We start from the raw sequence: 22,676 nt of genomic DNA, 5'->3' as shown, positions 1-22,676 counted from the left end.
GCTCGCACTAGCCTGTCAACTCGTGCCTAATATGCCTGTCATATCCCTGTACCACAGTGCGAGGATGGTATGTTATTCAGAGGTTTGCCGTCTAGACAGAGCAATCGTAGGGTAAGGGGTGACAAGCGACCCGGGATTTCTATAGTAATGCCGGGACATTTACCACGAGATCAAAGGCGTCGGACTACAGTGTCTCCTTATACTGTGCCTGTGCTCTGTACCCTCGCAATGATGCCGCCCCATATAAACTTGAGCGCCCTAGGCTATCGCCTAGTTCGCCTTTATGGACAGGCCGGCCCCGGGAATATTCAAACAACGGTACCTGGTATTCCAAGTTCCACAAACTCGATTGTCACAAGTTACAATTTAGCTAGGTATTATGCTTTAACCACATTTAACTATATTGCGGGTGTAATCGTACTTGATCGAGGAACTCTTTGTTTAGTTATTTTTAACCGACTTCAAAAAGTAGCAGGTTCCCAATCCGACGGAATCTTTTTATTTAATTTTATTTTTTATGTATGTTCCCCGATTACGCGAAGACTACTGCACCGCGAATGGCTTCTTGTTTCGACGCGAAGACAGGTGTCGGCTGGCACCCCGCGCCTCTGACGCCTCGCACGCTCTAATGTTTAGTGCAGTTGCACTAAACATCCTGCCCGCGCGCGTTGATGATTGGAAGGGGGCAATTGTGTTGAAGGAGAGAATCTCTTCCAGTCTATAAATATATTTTTTGGCGTCGGTGTATTGTGTATTTATGGGTAGTGATATGACGTTGTTCAATTGCATGGTTGAGCTATGTCGGTTATAGTTCCGCAATCTGCTATTGCGCTGGAACCATGTCTCATTAACATGACGTCATTTTGACGTCAGCCGAAATAAAAATATACCATCAGCTCGAAACTTCAGTCTAGTGCTGACGTCATTAAAATGGCGGCCACGCGCATTAGCAATTTGCGTGACCGATATCTACTCTTCCTGTTGTTTCCCTACAGATCTCGACAGTTTCGACATAGGCTTCACTCACTTTAGATTTTGAAAAACACTTGTTGTAAATAATTATCTTAAATACAATCTCGTACATTTAAGTATGTAGATTGTAGGTATAATTACTTACTTAATTGCGTCGTAATTAGTTGGAAAGGTAAGCTCCGTAGTCTTTAATTCATCCAACTCATCCAAGGCTCCGTATCTTGTTTAAACAATCTGTGTATCCAATTACTTGGCGTCTACGAGTGTCTAGAGAGGTCGATAGATTGAGTAAATATACCTAAACGTCACTGATAGTTATTTCATTTACCAAACTTAAACAGACTTGAAATGAGTTAACTTAATGTTAGGTATTAGATATATAACAGACGCTTTTTTTGTCGCAAGACGACTAAAAACCGACCAAGCGCGAGTCAGGCTCGCGTTCCGTAATGCAGTCGTATTTTTTCGACATTTTGCACGATAATTCACTAACTATGATGCATAAAAATAAATAAAAATCATCTGTTTTAGAATGCACAGGTAAAGCCCTTTCATATGATGCCCCACTTGATATAGTTATCTTACTTCGAAAATTGAAAATACTAATTATTAGTTCACGACCACAATTAATTTTTTTTGTGTGATGCAACACTAAATTCACGGTTTTGCGATTTTCCCCCTTATGAAAGCATTTTTGGAAATTCAACCCTTAAGAGAGTAAAATATTGGTTTGAAATTCGTGTAGTCCACGCAGACGAAGTCGCGGGCATAAGCTAGTTTTATATACGAGGTTTCATGATAAGTGACAGGTCATAAAGTTCGTGACAAGAAAACTTTGGGGCGATCTTTGTGGAAAATCCATTAAAATTTTAATGAACTAATTGCGAATGACAGCATCTCTTCGTAAGAAAGATGTCGGGAGCACCCATTTTCTTCACCAAAATTAAGTATTTCTGTAAATAATTTTTTGTCCAATAATAATTTCGTATAAAAAGTTATTAATTATTTTTATAATTACTTAGTTGTACTTATGATATTTTCCAAAAACAAAATCGCCTTTTTGGGATAACCTGGAAGTGATAATATGAAGGCAGTTTTATCCCATCGGTTCCTACACGTAATCCTACACTAGTATTTTATAAATGAAGAAGCTTATACAAGTTCTGCCTTATTAAATTTTCAATACACATTTTACACAATACACTCAATCAACGGCTCATTGTGATGCGAGTAAAGGGCCCATATACGGTACGATTGATCTTTACGATCCGTCGTTTTAGACCGATTGAAACGACGAATCGATAGTGATTCACTTAATCGAAGACGATATTGGAAATTGCAACAAAAATCCACGCAATCATGTATATTGAAAAAAATTTTTACAAAAAAAATAAAAACCGACTTCGTTACACAAACACTAAAAATTGAAAAATAATTTAATTTATTACCGAATATATTATGTATACAAGAGTTAATATAGTTCCATAATAATATTTTTTGGTTCCGGTGCCAATTAGCTTTAGCTGCGCGAATCGTCTAGACTTCATATTTTTATAGGACTCCACAATGGCACCTCATTGGCACCGACCCCAAAAAATATTATTATGGAACTATATTAACTCTTGTATACATAATATATTCGGTAATAAATTAAATTATTTTTCAATTTTTAGTGTTTGTGTAACGAAGTCGGTTTTTATTTTTTTTGTAAAAATTTTTTATTTCACAATTTTTAGTGGCTCCATGGAATTATGCTGACTGGTTAAAAATCTACTGTTTACTAAGCTATTACACTGATCGCGAGCAATTTACTCTTATCCGTTGAGGAGTTCCAGTATCTATCTTCGAAGATGTTCATCAGATCTTCACCAAATTGAAATGGGACCAACTTTGAAGTATACCCTTTCAAACAAAAAAAGAATTTTTAAAATCGGTCCAGGCGTTTTCGAGTAATCGGGGAACATACATAAAAAATAAAAAAAAAAATAAAAAAAAAAAAAAAAAAAAGATTCCGACGAATTGAGAACCTCCTCCTTTTTTTGAAGTCGGTTAATGATGAATCGACAGTGTATGGAGCCAGTCATGCGAATATATTACTACGATACGATTGATCTTTAATCTTTATGGCTCGTCGTTTTAGACCGATCGAAACGACGAATCGATAGTGTACGTCAAGATTGATAGTGATTTACTTAATCGAAGACGATAATTCGGAAATCGCCACAAAAACCCATGCAATCATGAATATTGTACCGATGAATCGACAGTGTATGCGATCAACTGATTTCGCTTAAAAACCCATTTCTTAACCCATACTTTTCAAGGTTTTCTTCTTTTCTTCTGTGCCAAATCAAAGTTACCGCCATTTTCCATTATTAGGTAGGTATGTAACTTTAATCTTAATGTAGCGGCTGATTAGAGGTACCTAGGTGCTATTTGAGTGAAAACTATTCAAAAACATCTCATTGTAAAAGTATAAAGAATTTAGGGTAGGTATGTATTGAATTATTTGGGCACATCTTTATCGTTCCGTTTCAAACAAGTAAATTATCGATCGTAACGATCAATCGTTTCGTGTGTGAACGGCATTTTTGATCGTCATAGATCGTCACGATTTTCGACGAAGCGACGAATCGTACCGTATATGGGGCCCTTTATATACTTCGCTACAATGGCGAACCGTTGCAGCGAGTCTCCGTCTACAAAATTCAGTATTAGCTTGTAGCAAATTATTAAAGAACTTCAAAGCCACGAAGTCTAAAGGAAAATTTTATTGTCCTTATATACCACAAGGTCAGGACTTCTTCAGATCTTGGATTCGTCGATAGCCTTAAAACAAAAGTCTTCAACCAGACGTGTGTCCTCTATCTGTGATGACGTATAGACAGGAAACGAGGACCTAATTAACTACGTAGACTTAGCACTAAAGTTACGAGCCACTGAGAAGAAGCCCACAGCAAACTCAACCGAATATTCTTTTTATTATCACCATTATTTTATATCATTTAATTATTAAAGCGGTCAGAAGTCAGAACAACCCATTCTCACGCTTTCTCGTCATTTAAATAATCGTTTAGGTACCTAATGTTAAACAGGATTTTCCTATATTTTGGTTTTATAAAAACTTTGAATTTGTTGAGAGACATTTCCAATAATGTCTTCTGGGAGCTTATAATAAAAATGTGCGCAATTGCCATTAAATGTAAATTAATTTCATCTTTCTCCCGAATAGGTAAAGGAAACAGCATGAGCTCATTTGAGTAACTCAATTCGCTTAGAGGGCTAGTTAAGTAGCCTAATTGGATAAAGTCGACTGTCTGACGTCGTTTAATACTAGCTTCCCACGGTGCGTGATTCTGCGGATTATCAACGAACGACGACTACGGAGTACGGACAGGCACGCACCCACGCGCACAAGATTCTTCCAACGAACGTGCCAGTATGTGTGGATCTCAAGATTCGGAGTCATTTTCATTTCATTCTCATTCCAAAGTGAAAATAAAACGTATCCCTGCAGCTGCGGCTATTGTGGTATTTATAAATACTTTTTATTTGGTTCCATTCATCATATGAATCGTTTTTGTTGTGCTGCAGAATTCCATAGCGTGGACAGGTTTTATGTTCGTGTGTATTTATGCACACGACGGACGACGCACCACCTCGCACTGCACCTTTGAAGTTACCAATTCGCCGCGGATTGGATGCACCGCGACGGATGTGTCTGCGCTACCACGGACGATAGTCTTCCCCCGGTGCGGCGGTACGGGCTGGCCCGCGTCCATTCGCAATATCACGCACCGTGGGAAGCCGGCTTAACATTTCCTGTACAGAGACAGACGGGATAATTGAGCGAAGAAGTCATGACTTTGACTTTGAAATTCGAAGCAGAAAATGTAGTACGTACGTACGTAACTTTTCCCATTGATCATGTCATTTTCTGACAATAATGCATTAATGTGAAACCTTAGATGAATGATACCCGACAGTTATGTTACAATTATTTAAATACAGGTTAACCTATTGGTACCAGAACCAGAAATTTTCAAAAAAAATTTTGCAAATCGGTCCAGAAACCTTGAAAAAATCGATGTCGGGCCGAATTGCAAACCACCTCCTTTTTGGAAATCGGTTAAAAAAGGAACGTATTTTCACGGACTCTGACGTGTTCGATCGGATGAGTGAGTAACCGCCGTAATGATATTTTAATATGTCAAAATGTAGCGGAATTCCATTAGATTTATCCCGAGCCATTAACTCCTTGCCGTTCAAGATAAGACAGTCGTCGTTGTAAGATATTTGAGGGCTACAAATGGAAACAGCCAACATTGCCTACAACGCCTACAAATAATAATTAATGAAAGGAGACATTAGGCATCAATCATTTTGTGTAGAGATAGAGTCATTCTTGCATGACTGTAATTATGGTTATAGAGAGTGATAAGTGATAACCTATAATTCGCGACAGGTCGTCATGGCAATCGGTGTGGAGTGTGTGAAACGTGTGGAGACTGAGGAGGCCCCGCACAGCGCCCGCGGGAAAGCGCAGGTGCTGTGCGGGTGTGCGGGGCGTCCCCACCCCGGTTGCCATGTCGACCTGTCGCAAACTACACATCATCATCATCATCATGATCAATCCATCGCCGGCTCACTACAGAGCACGGGTCTCCTCTCAAAGTGAGAAGTGTTTCGACCATAGTCTACCACGCTGGCCATGTGCGGATTGGTAGACTTCACACACCTTTGAGAACATTATGGAGAACTAGCAGGCATGCAGGTTTCCTCACGATGTTTTCCTTCATGTCAGAGGTGCGTGCCCGGGATCGAACTACTGACCTCCGATTAGAAGGTGGATGTCCTAACCACTAGGCTTGAGCTGTACTGTATACCTAGGTTGATCTATTGTATACTACAAGTATGTATGTAGGAAGCTACAATTTTCTTCGATCAGCAAAGTGCGACGGAAACTGCACGCGTACATGCAGAATTTACAGAAGTTGGTATGGAACGTGTGTCGTGTAGTGGTGTAGGTACAGTTTGCTTTGCACGTTTCATCTATTTGTGCTTCAATTTGAATTTTGAATAAATTGGTCGCAGTTGCAGCTACCTACCTCTCTATTTGAGTTCGTTGCAAGTTGCAACGTTATTGCAGAATATCTTCGGGAAGTGTAGACAGTTTCAATCATCGATACACGAATAGTTTGTATAAGTGGAACAAGTTTGCTTCTCTTACTTGATTACTAGGTGATGCCCGCGACTTCGTACCTACGCGTGGACTTAGGATTATGAGAGGTAAGCCTACATACAAACGTAGTTTGGTTTTCATTTACCTTTTAAACTAATAGAGAGAGCCAGCGCGTGCCAGACCTTCCTTATTTTATAAAAAGCTGAAAGTTTATCTGCGTATTGTCCCCGATACGGGAGGAACGTTTGTTTGGATGTTTGTTTGAATCATGGTAGCTTTGGGAGATAACCATACCCTTGATCGGTCTTTACACGGCATCGTACCGGAACGCTAAATCGTTTGATGACAGTTTTGCCGGTAGGGTGGTCACTAGCCACGGCCGAAGCTTTCCACCAGACAAAAAAGGAGCCCCTAGGATTACGGATACCCAGGAGCTGTCATGTCATTCTCCAGGTCTTCAACTATGTCCATCTAATATCAAGTCGATCTTTTGATACATTGTCATGATCTGAATATTTGTAAAGAGATCTGCCCCCCCAATTGTGTAAGAAAAACGTATTCATCGTTATCGTTATCGTCAACAAATTCTGCCCATTGATTGGCTGTGAAAAAATGTAAACAGCGAATCAACCAATCAAAGGGCGGAATTTTTTGACGATTTCGATAACGATGAAAACTTTATTCTTACTAAATCGGGGGACTGATCAGATCGTAGAACAACGAAGGCAAATAAACGTAAGTAGTTATCGAATGTTGGAGTTTTATTTGGGGAAACTTTCCTTACCTACACTTGTTTGACTAAGGACCCCTAAAAAGGAGTAAAACTTTGTAAACTAACTGACCAGTGTGACTGTCATGTTATTAGGGAAGGAATGCTAAATATTAAATTTTATATTAAACAAGCTTATGCTCGCGACTTCGTCCGCGTGGACTACACAAATTTCAAACCCCTATTTCACCCCCTTAGGAGTTGAATTTTCAAAAATTCTTTCTTAGCGGATGCCTTCGTTATAATAGCTATATGGATGATAAACAGCCCGATCCATCCAGTAGTTTGAGCTGAGCGTTGATAGATCAGTCAATCAGTCAGTCACCTTTTCCTTTTATATATTAAGATATTAAATGCTATAGGAGTATTAAATAACTAGCTGACGCCCGCGACTTCGTCCGCGTGGATTTAGGTTTTAACGATCCCGTGGGAACTCTTTGGTTTTCCGGGACAAAAAGTAGCCTGTGTCACTCTCCAGGTCTTTGACTACACCCATGAAAAAATCACGTCAATCCGTTGCTCCGTTGCGACGTGATTGAAGGACAAACCAACAAACCAATAAACCAACAAACAAACACACTTTCGTATTTATTATAAGGGTACTGATAGAAATAGAAAACCGTCCAAGTGCGACTCAGACTCGCGCACCGAGAGTTCCGTACTACAGTCGTATTTTTCGACATTTTGCACGATAAGTCAAAAACTATTATGCATAAAAATAAGTAAACATCTGTTTTAGAATGTGCCCTTCTTGCCCTTTCATATGATATACCACTTGTATAGTAATCTTACTTCGAAAGTTTTTTTTTCATGAACACATTTTTTTTTTATTGTGATGTAACTTCGGATTTTTCCCTTTTACGTATGCTATAAGCCTTACCTACCTGCCGAATTTCATGATTCTAGGTCAACGGAAAATAGGCATCTGCCCATAGGTTTACAGACAGACATACAGATAAAGCGATGAAGTGAGTGAAGGTTCCTTTTTTCCTTTTGAGATACGGAACCCTAACAAATAGACTAGAATAGAATAGAAAGATTTTTATTTAAGTAAAGTGCTCTTGCAAGCAAGGTTAGGAAAATTATTCAGAGGCAACGAGAAAAAAGAGAGAAGGGATAAGGGACACAATGAAATCGTTTTCCGGAAAATGTTTTCTCGCATATAAATCTAACAATGTGGAATAATAAACAGGATAGTATTTTTATTACATTTACATTTCATTTATATTACATTCGTATTTTGGTAAAAATAAAAATATCGCACTTTTGCTCAAAAAACCTGCCAAGTCAGTTCCGTACTACAGTTGTATTTTTGACATTGTTTTACAGACATTTTGCACAATAAATCAAAAACAACAACAAAAAAACTGTTTTCGAATGCACAGGTGAAGACCTTTCATATGATTACCCACTTGATATAGTTATCTTACTTTGAAAATTGAAAATACTTACTAAATATTACTTCAGGACCAAGGGATCGACGTGATTTTTGCATGGGTAAGTATAGTTAAGTTCCTGGAGAGTGACATAGGATACTTTTTATCCCGGAAAATCAAAGAGTTCCCACGGGATTTCAAAAACCTAAATCCACGCGAATGAAGTCGCGGGCATCAGCTAGTCACGTTCATAAAAGAATCTCTGCTAGAAGTAGAAAACGATAGATAGATAATATGCTAAAATGGGTATTTCAGTTGAAACCGGCTCATTTATTACGCTCACGGGACGATGTCCCGCATTTGTCCCGTGAAAGATAAACGGAACAAATAACCTACCACCTACGTTCTCATTTGTCGACAAACACAGGTTCCTTTTTTTATTTGATGACAAATAAAGTGGATGCTAATTTATTTATAGACAACTAGCTTATTCTAGCGACTTCGTCCGCGTGGACTACACATTTGGGCGTGTTAGAAAGAGAAAAATAATATATGTAACAAGGATGTAAGTGCGAAAATCGGGAAATCCGTTTCCATGTAGAACCACCCGTGAAAATTCAGCGCTATTGATTTTGATCATCATCCCGAGTTAAATTAATGTAGCAAACGGTTTAAGTGTGAAAATTGAAAACATATTTTCCGTAAAATTATATTTCACAGTGAAATCACTGTGAAGGAAATAATGATTTAACCAAATTAAATGATTCGAAAGTAGCAATAGTGTGCATCTTTATATATAAAAAAATGAATTGCTAAATGTGTGTGATCGCAAATCTCGAGATCAGTTGAACCGATTTCGCTAATTCTTTTTTCATAATATTCCCTGAAGTACGAGGATGGTTCTTACGGAGAGAAAAATTTAAAAAAATCCTGAAAATGAATCGAATGTTAGGCGATACGAAGTTCGCTGGGGCAGCTAGTCTCTAATAATAATTCCCTTTATGACTATTCTTCATGATATCAGCTTATTAGTAAAAGCAGTGACCTGATTCATGGAAATAACTCCTTTGACAAATGACGTGAATTAATGATAGTGTCAGACGGATCGGAAATTGTGTTTCTACATATACATACTTATATAACTAGCTGTGAGTGTGCCGAAGAACTTTTCCACCTGGTTCCTCCTTCACCTTTCTACTATCGTACTGCAAGGCATCGCCAAGGTCTGCACCCTTACGTAGTGATTCCATGGATACGTACGAAGCGATTTGCCTCCTCATTTTGAATTCAAACTGCTAAGATTTGGAACACCATCAGTTTTCCCCTCCAATTATAATATTATGGGTACCTTCAAGTCAAGAGTGAAAAAGCATCTTCTATATAGGCAAGCGCGCTCCATCTTAGGCTGCATCATCACTTGCCACCAGTTCTGATCGCAGCCAAGCGCTAGTCTATAAATAAAAAAACCGGCCAAGTGCGAGTCAGGCTCGCGTAATGAGGGTTCCGTACTACAGTCGTATTTTTTCGACATTTTGCGGGAAAATTCAAAAACACATAAAAATAAATAAAAATCTGTTTTAGAATGCACAGGTGAAGACCTTTCATATGATACCCCACTTGATATAGTTATCTTACTTAGAAAATTGAAAATACTAATTATTGGTTTATGACCACAATTTAATTTTTTTTGTGTAATGCAACCCTAAATTCACGGTTTTCAGATTTTTCCCCAAATGTCAGCTATAAGATCTACCTACCTGCTAAATTTCATGATTCTAGGTCAACGGGAAGTACCCTGTTGGTTTCTTGACAGACAGACGGACAGACAGACAACAAAGTGAGATAAGGGTTCCGTTTTTCCTTTTGAGGTACGGAACCCTAAAAATATATGAAAAATAAGCTAAAAGCTTACATAATATTAGGTCAGCCTAAATGGATGATTAATTAAGGAGATGGCCATGCAAAAGCAAATTATGCAATTAGTATCTACTCACCTGTAACATTCACATTTAATGAACTTGGAAAGTGTATTCGTGTTGCATTTACTGAAATTACTAATTTGTTCCATAAACGAAATTATGCATTCCTATCTCGTTAAACTTTTCAATTTAATTTTCAATAATTGTAGGTATGGTAGGTATACCTTTGTAAACCATTACTATGTTTGTAATTCAATGCAATTCTTAGAAGCATTTTTATATAATTCGAGTGCTTTAAACTCCTCTAAAATCAAAACTATAGACATATTTGGAACATGTCTCTTTCTAGTTCTCTCTTTCTAGTTTTTAGTTCCAATTCTTAGAAGTAGGTATAGTGAATTGTTTTTGCGTAAACGCCTTTTTGTTACAAAGCTCTCGATTTGAGCACAAAATTCACTTTATTCAGACAATATCTTCGTGTAAATCTTTTGCGAAATCCGCAGAAAACTTTCCTTTATCTTTTAACGCTTATATTTTTCCCATTAGTATTTTTATTGCGTAAGTATCGCATTTTATTTCTCAGTAGGTATTAACGATAACAGATATTGTGGAATTATTATTTTATAGAAGTAAAATAATTCTTCTGCCCGCGGCTTCGCCCGCGTGGTCTACAAAAAAACAAATGGCATTTTTTTCAGAAACAAACATTATGACATCAGGACGCGCACCCTGAACAGCACCGAATAACACATATAACCTTCCAACCCCCATTTCATCCCTTAAGGCGGGATTTTTCATAGTCGTTTCTTAGCTGACACCTAACCTCAAGAAAAAACCTACTTTCCAAATTTCAAGTTAATAAATAATATCAATAATTAAAACATTCCCATACAAACTTACATCCCCTATTTTACCACCCTTCCCTTATGGGCAAATTTTCCAAAAATCCTGAAACACGTATTTCTTCATTTGTGACCGAAAACCCAAATACCAATTTTCATGCAAATAACTTGAAAAATGACGGACTTTCATACAAACTTCCATCCCCCATTTAACCCACTTAGGGGTGGAATTTCGAAAAATCCTTTCTTAGTAGATACTTACTCTTTACAAAGAATAGACCCTCCAAATTTCATGTCTTTAAGACCAGCGGTTTAGGCTGTGCGTTGATATCTATGTCAGTCAGTCAGTCAGGACTTTGAATTTTATATATATAGATATAACTTTACTATTTGTTTCTTTTCTGGGAGGCATAATTTTACCTTTAACTCCTAAAGTTGAGGACAGGTAAAGGCTGGAAAATGTCTATACATTTTGTAATTTTTTTTCGGAATAGATATTATGATAAAAAGCAAAATGAATACATTCACCAAATTAAAATGCGAGCGCAGCAAGCGCGAACGTTGTCCTTACAAAATATACGACTTTAATTAAAAACTTTAAGATGGAAAAAAATACTAAACAAAGAGCATACTATGTTATTTTTTTTACAAAATAGATGTAAGTACTATAATAATATAAGTGCAAAATAGTAGGTACATTTAAAGGCAAGTATTCGTCAAGTTAATGCCTGTACTGGAGTACATACATTTTTCCTACTAAGCGCTAGTACTTTCTCGGCAGCTTTCAATTAAAGACTTTGACTGTGTCCCCTGGAGTGGTTCATACCTGGGAGATCGATCGAGAAGACCCTTCGTCGTATGTGCCAAAATAACGTTTATTCAAATTGGGTAAAGTTCTTGCAATTCACGAAGGCGAGTGACTCATGCTTGTGTTCAAGTCGTATCGTTATACGTAAGGTAAAGTAAATGTGTGCGTTTGCGAGCGCTTGCTCGCGACTGATTGGTCCGACATGCACGCACACTTACGCAATGTCCGCGTTATCCGACGACTACAAGAAAGTCCACTCGCCTTCGTGAATTGCAAGAACTGTAGATACCTACCATTGTTTTCAACTCAATCGACGACCTCCCTGGCGCAGTGGTAAGCGCTGTGGTCTTATTAGTTGGAGGTCCCGGGTTCGATTCTTGGCAGGGATTTGGAATTTTATAATTTCCAAATTTCTGGTCTGGTCTGGTGAGAGGCCTCGGCCGTGGCTAGTTACCACTTTACCGGCAAAGCCGTGCCGCCAAGCGATTTAGCGTTCCGGTACGATGCCGTGTACAAACCAAAGGTGTATGGGTTTAATAAAAACTGCCATACTCCTTCCAGGTTAGCCCGCTCCCACCTTAGACTGCATCGTCACTTACCTACCATCAGGTGAGATTGCAGTCAAGGGCTAACTTGTATTTGAATAAAATAAAAAAATCGGCTGAACGATGTGCAAATGAGCTATTTTTAATTGTCAGATATCTTTACCACTCTCTATTTGCATGCGGTGTTTACCTATATTATATTATTATCTTAGGTGTTTACCTACTCGCTTATCGTTTTGTCTAAGTATATCTTTTAGAAATTTTAATTGATGTAGATGTTAGACCGCGGTTACGACTGTAAGTTTTGCTCACGTAAGTAGCTTACTTGATTAACTTATGACAAATCTATACTAATGTAAACACTTTTATAAGTAAGTACATTTTACAATAGTAAGTTGTCAATTAATTACGCAAGCTAGATACTTATGTGAGTAATGCTTACAGGTGTAATCGCGGCCTTATAAAATAACTAGCTGATGCCCGCGACTTCGTCCGTGTGGAATTAAGTTTTTTAAAATCCCGTGGGAACTCTTTGATTTTCCGGGATAAAAAGTAGCCTATGTCACTCTCCAGGTCTTTATCTATACCCATGCAAAAAATCACGTCAATCCGTTGCACCATTGCGACGTGATTGAAGGACAAACCAACAAACCTACCTAGGCTACTTTATCCCGGAAATTCAAAGAGTTCCCACGGGATTTTAAAAACCTAATTCCACGCGGACGAAGTCGCGGGCATCAGCTATAAAAATAAAAATAAAGCTAGTTGTATAATAAACTTTAAATCAAACACACTCATAAACACTAACACACATGCAGATACGTCATAATATCATATGTCCACCCGACACCCACAAAAACACTTACACAAAAAAAATTATAATAAAAATATTATATTGACATAAGGTAGATAACATAAGAAGATACAATTATTAAGAAAAACACTGATAAGAAACATAATAAAAATCTTTGCAGCTAGCAACAGAAAATTTCCATGACTTACAATGAACTAGCTGATGCCCGCGACTTCGTCCGCGTGGAATTAGGTTTTTGAAAATCCCGTGGGAACTCTGATTTTCCGGGATAAAAAGTAGCCTATGTCACTGTCCAGGTCTTTATCTATACCAATGCAAAAAATCAAGTCAATCCGTTGCACTTACGTGATTGAAGGACAAACCAACAAACCAACAAACAAACAAATAAACACACTTTCGCATTTATAATAAGGTTACTGATTGATAAAGTTATGGAACTTCACACACGAATCTTCCCCTCCCCCTGAACCGTTTTCTCTTCTTCTTCTTCTTCTTCTTCATTCCTGGATTTTTTTCCACAACTAGACGTAATTTTCAACCCTTAAACCGATTATTATTTTCAGTTATGTGAACTCCGAGCTCCAACTCTTCAATTCAAATTACAGAGGTAACTGTTCACCCTGATCGTGAGGAATAGCCATATCTAACATTGCAGATAAGTGGCAGGAAACAGTAAGCTATCACTATAATAATAATTGTTATTATGAATAAAACTGTTAATTTAAACTAATGATTTTAAGCTTATTTCATGGTTTAACGACACATTTCATTTCACTAATTTGATATTATTATATGTCGATTTTTCAACCGTGGCCACGACGGGACCACGACCAGTGCAATTAGGTTGAAATATCGACAAATAAAAACATCAAATTAATCTTGGTATCTATCCGTAATTTATATTAAAAGCGGTAGCTACCTGTAGCCAACTCCGACAATCAGTCGAGGTTACGAACGCGATATGTGCTTGCAGTCCGTTCTTCCACCTCCAGCTTAGGATTCGTATTTTATTGTTCACGTTTAATATGTTAATTATTATGTAAGGGGAGAATATAGATTTACTACTCATCCTCGAGTTTTACTTCTACCGCCCCTATGTTAATTTAAAAGTTTTTACATTAGTTTACTTATTTTTCGTGTCATATTGCGATTTTCTTGGGATAAGATTTAAGTATATCCCGTCCTTTGGTGCAGTAACGACGCGCCCTGGGTTAAATACGATAGTGCTTTGTGTATTCTTGGATGTCTCTACACGGAAGTTGGACAGGAGTTTCATCAAGAATACACGGCTCTGTATTCTTGCAAACATCATACCTGAAACAATTTTTTTAATGTAATTTAAATTAATCAGTGATCACTGATTGAATATAGCTGCATTATAATAATTTTGCACACTGTCTGCGGCAGTAGGTTGTGTTCGGGTCCAACTATTGTAATTATTATTACCTATCTGTTATTTACCCACAAATTTGCAAAAAAAAATATATATATAATTTCACCTTGTTATCTTCAAATACGAGCTTTGGTACCTAAATAGTAAAGATGAAGACATCATGTTTATTTACGACATTACATTAGAAACCTTTAAAATTATCGGTGTTCCTCTATTATATTATGCATGTTTATACATATAACCCTTCCTCTTGAATCATCCTCTATCTATAAAAAAATGCATCAAAATCCGTTGCGTGGTTTTAAAGATCTAAGCATACATACGGACAGACAGTGGGAAGACTTTGTTTTATACTATGTTGTTATATTGCTGACTATTGCCTGGAATTTCATCCTCATAGAATTTAAATGTTCTTTCAAATTGTTTTTTTTCTATTTTCCCGGAAAAGTTTTAATGTTCGTTTCTAGGATCAAGATTGAGTTTGAAAAATAACAGACAGATGAAAAGACACTAGCAGCTATAGTATTATGTATGTAACTATGAATTTATCATAACGCATCAAGTATTATTATTAAATATTCCTTATTACAGGCCTTACCAATGCAGTACCGAGGACCGACACCAAAAGGAATAAACGCACAAGGATGCCTTTTACTATCATTCTCAGGAGAAAATCTTTCTGGATCAAATTTTGTAGGGTTTGGATAGTATTTTTCATCCTGACTTATGCCTAAGGTTGGCACAATTATAATTGTCCCTTTTGCAATAACTATGTTTGTCCCGGGTATATTATAATTGGCCTTCGCGCGTCGTTGTACATCTATTACAGGGTATTTTCGAAGAGTCTCGTTAAGCACTTTTTCCATATAAGACAATTCATTAATCATCTCATATGTAATCTTTCCATTGTGTCGATGTACAACTTGGTCAACTTCTGCAATCAATTTTTCTTGTATTTGAGGATTCATGGCAAGTTCATACATCATGTATGCCATAGTAGTCGCATTAGTTTCGTACCCAGCTGTATAAAAAATAAATGCTTGCGCAGCTATTACTTCATTAGTCAATTTCACGCACTTGACTGTACTTCCCACATCATCGTTTTTTTTTGTTTCTAAAATGGTGCCTTGATTTTTTGCTTCCAAAATTAAATCTATAAAGTCTTTTCTGTCAGAAGGTATTCCATTCCGCGCTTGTATAATATCTTCAACCAAATCAAGGAAAAATTTACTTACTTCCTTGGGGAATACCGAAGCATTTATTATTTTTAACACACCAGGGTATAATAAATCACAGTCATTTGCAATAGTTCTCGAAAAAGACAATTGATCTATTTTCATCATCCTCTGCAAAAGTATTTCACTATCTACAGCAATATCAAGTCCAAAAGCACAAGTCAAAATAGATGACATTGTGAATTTTTGGACAAGTGAGTATACATCTTGATCTTTTTGTAATTCCGTAATTTTCTTAAAGTGGTTTATAGTTGCGTCACTTTTTTCAACAATTAAAGGGATCATATTTTTTAATTTTGCAGTTGTAAACAACGGCGAAAAAAAAGTTCTCAGTGGCCTCCAGATTTCTGAATCAGCATGAAAAAGATTAGCTCCCAAACCTTCTTTGCTTAATTCTAAACCGCGGTCTTCGAAATACTCAAAATCTTTTATCAGCACGTTTTTAGCCACATCTAAATCCCTTATTATCAAGGTCGGTGATGTCATTCTGAAAATACCAACAACTTTTTCGTTCGGATATTTATCGTAAAATTGTTTATTTAATACTGCAGCATTCGATTTTCTTAGAACAAAATCTTTAATATTACCAAAAAATGGCAATGGTCGTGGCCCTCGAATATTCCTTGATTCCCAGTATTTAAAGTTTCTTGTGAAATAATAATATATTAAACAGACGAATATAATAAACAGTACTAACGCGTGTAGAAATAACATTTTGCACAGTTGTTTGCGATGATGAACAGGACGTACTGATTCAGTAGATAGCCTTATGCATTTAGAAGTTTACTTAATACGTACCTATCTCAAAACTGATAATAACCTGACTGGCTTATAAAAAAAATGATAATGAATACTAGATACCTACCTACCTCTTTAGTCCAAATGATCCAGACATATATTTTCACTAGCTGATTCCTGCGACTTCGTCCGCGTGGATTTACGTTTTTTAAAATCCCGCGGGAACTCTTTGATTTTTCGGGATTGTTGTCGTTGCTTGGTACCTACAATATGAATTCACTATGAACACTTCCTGAATCTTGATGACCCAGGCGGGCAGTAACCCTGCAGCATCAGGATTAAAGAGTTGAATCCAGAATTTTTTATGTGACCACGACGTAAACTTTTTTAGTTGATTTAAAAAAAATTTTGCAAATCGGTCCAGAAACCTCGAAAAAATCGATGTAGAAAAAAGAACCACCTCCTTTTTGACAGTCGGTTAAAAACCGATGACCTTGAAATATTTACGGAACAATGTTTAAAATATCCCCTTTCTAACAAAAAAAGAATGAATGAAATCGGACTACGCGTTAATGAATTACAACTCAGTATACATTTTAACTTTCGTCCCCTCTCCTACGGGAACCATGCTGAATTTCGGGATAAAAAGTATCCTAAGTATCCTCATAGTATGACCTCAAATCGTACCAAGTTTCATTGGAATCCATTCAGTAGTTTCAGCGTGATGCGCGGCCGTGATACAGACAGACAGACAGACAGACAGACAGACAGACAGACAGACAGACAGACAGACAGACAGACAGACAGACAGACAGACAGACAGACAGACAGACAGAGAGACAGACAGACAAAAATGAAAAAAATTACAGTTTTGGGTTCAGTATCGATTATAGAGTGCCCTCGAAAAAATTTTTTCAAAATATCTTCAATGTACAGAATTTGACCTGTTACAGTTTTATTATAAGTATTGATTGATGATTGATATTGATTACGAGATAAGCTTCCCCGTAACAACGTTCATGTCATGGAAGTTAATGATAAGATCTAGGCGGTGTCTAGAAGATATATGTAGTGAAAAAAAAACCAATTATCCTTTAAGTTGACCCCCGAAGCATTAGCTGTTATTATACTAAATTGCTTCAAAATCCATTCATTCGTTTCAGCACTAAGTGTGCACAGACATATATTACAAAAATAAAAAATAAATTTATTTTGGGTTTCAAAATGATTATAATGCTTCCTCCGATTGAAATTTTCAAAATATATTATAATGTACAGAAATCATCCAGTTACAGTTTTATTGTAAGTATACATAGGCTTGCGATTGAAAATAACGGAACCATGAAGTTCCGGGTGGTCCATGAAGGAACGGGTTTGAGCATGATTGCCTAAAAGATGCCCATTCACTCTTTCCTTGAACATACTGAAGTTTATTCTTGGCCGGGAAACGCTAATCGATGTTAAGTAATGAATTGTTATGAACTTAAAAAGTTTTCATGTCAATTTGTTTGTTTTTTCTTATCATAATATTATTGTGACTTTTCTTGGAATAAGATTTAAATATATTCCGTCTTTTGGTGAAGAAAGGACGCGCCCTGGGTGAAATTTGATGGTGGCTTGTGTATTTTTGGATGTCTCTACACGGAAGTTGGACAGGAATTTCATCAAGAATACACGGCTCTGTATTCTTGCAAACATCATACCTGAAACAATTTTGCATTGTTACCTTATATCTGTCCGTTGGTACCTAAATACTTACTAAAGATACAAATGACATGGCCAACTTTTGTATGGGCGTTAGTAACTTAGTGTACACCAATGACTTTTGGTGTCATAAATTCGTGATTATAAGGACATTAAATTGGTATAAATAAAACTCACTGAACTTGTCTACAACAAGTTGTCTTGTCTCCGCAGTTTATACACCCCATAGGCCGTAATGATCTCCATAAAACAAATTCGAAACAGAAGCAATGTGAATCAGAGTCCAGTGTTAATAGCAAGATAATCGAGTGGTAGAAGGTGGTGGTCCGTAGAGATAAGCAGGGGTCAAAAATATTAGAAGATAATCGCAAAAACACAAACACACTGTAGGTACAACGAACGCAAGCGCAACAAAGTAACGGCAATGCAATCAAACATTCATCCAAGAATCAAACAGCCTACCATAAACATTGACGTTTGACATAGACATTGTCAAACACGTAAAACGCGTTCCGTTTTATGTATTATTTTGCAGAATGTGGGAATGGACTTAAAATATAATACTTCGAACGTCCATTATTTTATAAAGATTTCTCTTTGGTACAGTATGGCGGAAGTTGAGTAATTCATCTTGTATTCCTTATTATTTTGAAATTAAAACTGACAAGTTCAGAGAGCTTAAACACTACGTATTAATTCATCTTTCTATTTCTAATATTCAATAAATATTTACTATGTTGTGTTCATGGAATGTACTTTTTGGTCATGTCAAAAGTGAATTAATTATAAGTTCATAATCTAAATACATGAAGCGAAAAGGTAGTCACCTTGTCAGTCAGTCGACTGACTGACTAACTAACTGACTAATCTATCAACACACAGTTCAAACTAGCTATAGCTAGCTAAATAGCTATTATGACGTAGGCATCCCCTAAGAAACCTGGAATATGGCTTCGAAATTTGTGCAGTCCACACGGACGAAGTCGCAAGCATAAGCTAGTCTGGTATATTATTGTACGATACCGTCTTGTTGGAATTCAAACGTTCTTTCAAACTGTTTTTTCTGTTTCCCGGGAAAAGTTTAATGATCGTTTCTAGGTTAAACATTAAATCAGCAGATATACCTACTGTAAAAATAACAGACAGACGAAAAGACACTATCACAGTTATTGTATTGTGCTTAGATGTATGAATTTATATTAATGCATTAAACAATTTATAATAAAATATCCTTATAACGGGCCTTACCAATGCAGTACCGAGGACCGACACCAAAAGGAATAAACGCACAAGGATGTCTATTACTCTCATTCTTAGGGGAAAATCTCTCTGGGTCAAATTTTGCAGGATTTGGATAGTACTTTTCATCGTAACTTATACCCAAAGTTGGCACAAATATAGTTGTTCCTTTTTCAATAGTTATTTTTGTCCCGGGTATGTTATAATTTGCTTTCGCACGCCGTTGTATATCTGCTACAGGATATTTTCGAAGAGTTTCGTTAAGTACTTTTTCCATATAAGTCAATTCACCAACTATCTCATACGTTATCTTTCCATTGTGTCGGTGTAAAACTTCATCAACTTCTGCAATTAATTTTTCTTGTATTTGAGGATTCATGGCAAGTTCGTACATCATGTATGCCATAGTAGTCGCATTAGTTTCATACCCAGCCACATAAAAAATAAACGCTTGCGCAGCTATTACTTCATTAGTCAATTTCACGTACTTGATCGTACTTCCTACATCATCACTTTTTTTTGTTTCTAAAATGGTGCCTTGATTTTTTGCTTCCAAAATTAAATCTATAAAGTCTTTTCTGTTAGAAGGTATTCCATTCCGGGATTCTATAGTATCTTTAACCAAATCAAGGAAAAATTTACTTACTTCCTTGGGGAAAACCGAAGCATTTAAGTTTTTTAACACACCAGGATACAATAAATCAAAGTCACTTGCAATGTTCCTTGAAAAAGATAATTGATCTAGTTTCATCATCTTCTGCAAAAGTAATTCGCTGTCTATAGCGATATCTAGTCCAAAAGCACAAGTCAATATAGATGACATTGTGAATTTTTGAACAAGTGAATATACATCTTGATCTTTATGTAACTCCGTAATTTTCTTAAAGTGGTTTATGGTTGCGTCACTTTTTTCAACAATTAAAGGGACCATATTCTTCAATTTGGCAGTAGTAAACAACGGCGAAAAAAAAATTCTCAGTGGCCTCCAGATTTCCGAATCAGCATGAAAAAGATTAGCTCCCAAACCCTCTTTACTAAATTCTATACCACGATCTTCGAAATACTCAAAATCTTTTATCAGCACATTTTTAGCCACATCTAAATCTCTTATTATCAAGGTTGGTGATGTCATTCTGAAAATACCAACAACTTTTTCGTTCGGATATTTATCATAAAATTGTTTATTTAATACTGCAGCATTCGATTTTCTTAGAACAAAATCTTTAACATTACCAAAAAATGGCAATGGTAGTGGCCCTCGAATATTCCTCGATTTCCAGTACTTAAAGTTTTTTGTGAAATAACAATAAATTAAGCAGACGGATAAAATAAACAGTTCTAACACGTAAAGAAGTAACATTTTGCACAGTTGTTTGCGACGATAAAAAGAACGTTATGATTAATTCATTTTGTCTTATCGAGAGGTTTACATAATACATAATATCTCATAAGAGTCCGTAAGCCAAATTGCCAATTTTTTTTAGGAATTATTGAAGACCGAATTGCTTACGATACTACGATTAAAATTGCGAAAGATGTTTACTAATTTCACGCTTTGGACTGCGAGTATCGATCTCACATAATATGTATATTGTCACATAAAAAAAATTAAAATGTAATAAAAAAATAATTAATTTACTAAATCCCTTAAATATATTATATATAAGGCACTGTCGTCATTAGCTTGTTCTACATCAGTACCCTTATTATAAATGCGAAAGTGTGTTTGTTTGTTGGTTTATTGGTTTGTTGGTTTGTCCTTCAATAACGTCGCAGCGGTGCAACGGATTAACGTGATTTTTGCATGGGTGACATAGGCTACTTTTTATCCCGGAAAATTAAAGAGTTCCCACGGGATTTTCAAAAACCTAATTCCACGCGAACGTAGTCGCGGCCATCAGCCAGTAATATAATAAAAGTGTTAGACATATCTTGTACGATGAAAAGGAACCCATCGTGTGCGAGTCGGACTCGCACTTGAAATATTTTTTTAAACTGAATTAAGTTCATAATCTGGTGTATTATTGTATACTTATCTTTAGTTTTGTTAACCTTATAACGTATTTGTTATCTTCTACATAAAGGGCGACCGGGGAATTGAAGTCCTAAACTTAAATTTAAATATCTTATAACTAGCTGTTTTTAAAAATCTTGTCGGAACTCTTCGATTTTCCGGGAAAAAGGGCCTATGTCACTCTCCAGGACTTTATCTATACCCATGCAAAAAATCACGTCGATCCGTTGCACCGTTGCGACATTGAAGGACAAACCAACAAACCAACAAACAAACACACTTTCGCATTTATAATAATACTGATATGGCCAAGTTCGAGTTGGAATCGCACACGAAGGTACCTATATAGTCGGCGACAGCTCGAGATGTCAATCGGGGAGGGAACGCTTAATCCAGTGCGGGCGAGCTCTTTTTAAGGGTTAAAAATTGAACCCCTATAAATTTATGTAGTCCACGCGGACCAAGTCGCGGGAATAAGCTAGTCTAAGTAATATATAAAATGAAAAGGTGACTGACTGACTGACTGACTGACTGACTGAAACTACTGGACGGATCGGGCTAAAATTTGGCATGCAGATAGCTATTATGACTTAGGCATCCACTAAGAAAGGATTTTTGAAAATTCAACCCCTAAGGGGGTAACATAGGCGTTTGAAATGTATGTAGTCCACGCGGACGAAGTCGCGGGAATAAGCTAGTACAATATAATTGAATAACACTTTAAAATCTTTTTAAAAACCTGAAACCGCAGGGAAATTCAAGTTTGCCAGCAATAAGTTTTGCACTGAACCAAGACCAATATTAATGACTTGCTGGATAATTCGACCGCTCGTACCATCTGTCTCCCATATAATCCTGGCAAAGATTTACCGCTTCCCTAGAATATCAGATAAATCTTCAGATTACATGAATATCCGAACGTTGCATTTTGTTAGTACCTAATACCTATGCTCCGGGAATTACCGAGGACTGCGGCAAAATGAATGTGCGGATAAATATATAAAAGGAAAGGTGACTGACTGATCTATCAACGCCCAGCTCACTACTGGACGGATCGGGCTGAAATTTGGCATGCAGATAGCTATTATGACGTAGGCATCTGCTAAGAAAGGATTTTTGAAAATTC

General features: G+C 36.8%; 2 protein-coding genes across 3 annotated transcripts; both read right to left on the bottom strand.

Moving 5' to 3' along the window:
• Positions 1-12,924: 12,924 nt before the first annotated feature.
• On the bottom strand, positions 12,925-16,607 carry LOC117987099 (cytochrome P450 6B1-like). Of its 2 annotated transcripts, XR_011237403.1 has the most exons (3): positions 15,219-16,607; positions 13,598-14,541; positions 12,925-13,065 (listed from the first exon to the last, which is right to left on the bottom strand). XR_011237403.1 is itself a non-coding variant. In XM_034974057.2 (2 exons), the coding sequence occupies exons 1-2, from the start codon at positions 16,567-16,569 to the stop codon at positions 14,351-14,353; spliced, it is 1,542 nt and encodes a 513-aa protein (XP_034829948.1). In that variant the 5' UTR covers positions 16,570-16,607; the 3' UTR covers positions 13,290-14,350. The 2 variants fall into 2 exon arrangements, 1 of the variants encoding a protein (XP_034829948.1); XM_034974057.2 differs by lacking the exon at positions 12,925-13,065 and having other exon boundaries at positions 13,290-14,541.
• A 1,507-nt stretch (positions 16,608-18,114) lies between these two features.
• LOC117987233 (cytochrome P450 6B1-like) lies at positions 18,115-20,896 on the bottom strand. The gene is made up of 2 exons (XM_034974190.1): positions 19,546-20,896; positions 18,115-18,296 (listed from the first exon to the last, which is right to left on the bottom strand). Exons 1-2 carry the CDS (start codon positions 20,894-20,896, stop codon positions 18,115-18,117), a joined length of 1,533 nt encoding a protein of 510 aa, XP_034830081.1.
• Positions 20,897-22,676: the final 1,780 nt, after the last annotated feature.

This window comes from Maniola hyperantus, chromosome 12 (assembly GCF_902806685.2).
Source record: "Maniola hyperantus chromosome 12, iAphHyp1.2, whole genome shotgun sequence".
Classification (NCBI taxonomy): Eukaryota; Metazoa; Arthropoda; class Insecta; order Lepidoptera; family Nymphalidae; genus Maniola; species Maniola hyperantus.
Note: the sequence above shows the minus strand (reverse complement) of the source record. Positions and strands in the feature narration are given on the sequence as shown.

Bases quoted from the DNA above. Each gene is read 5' to 3' on its own strand.
- LOC117987099 (XM_034974057.2), bottom strand. From the start codon at position 16,569: ATGTTATTTCTACACGCGTTAGTACTGTTTATTATATTCGTCTGTTTA. The intron at 14,542-15,218 runs GTAAGGCCTGTA...AAATTGTTTCAG, and splicing joins CGGTCCTCGGTACTGCATTG to GTATGATGTTTGCAAGAATA.
- LOC117987233 (XM_034974190.1), bottom strand. From the start codon at position 20,896: ATGTTACTTCTTTACGTGTTAGAACTGTTTATTTTATCCGTCTGCTTA. The intron at 18,297-19,545 runs GTAAGGCCCGTT...AAATTGTTTCAG, and splicing joins CGGTCCTCGGTACTGCATTG to GTATGATGTTTGCAAGAATA.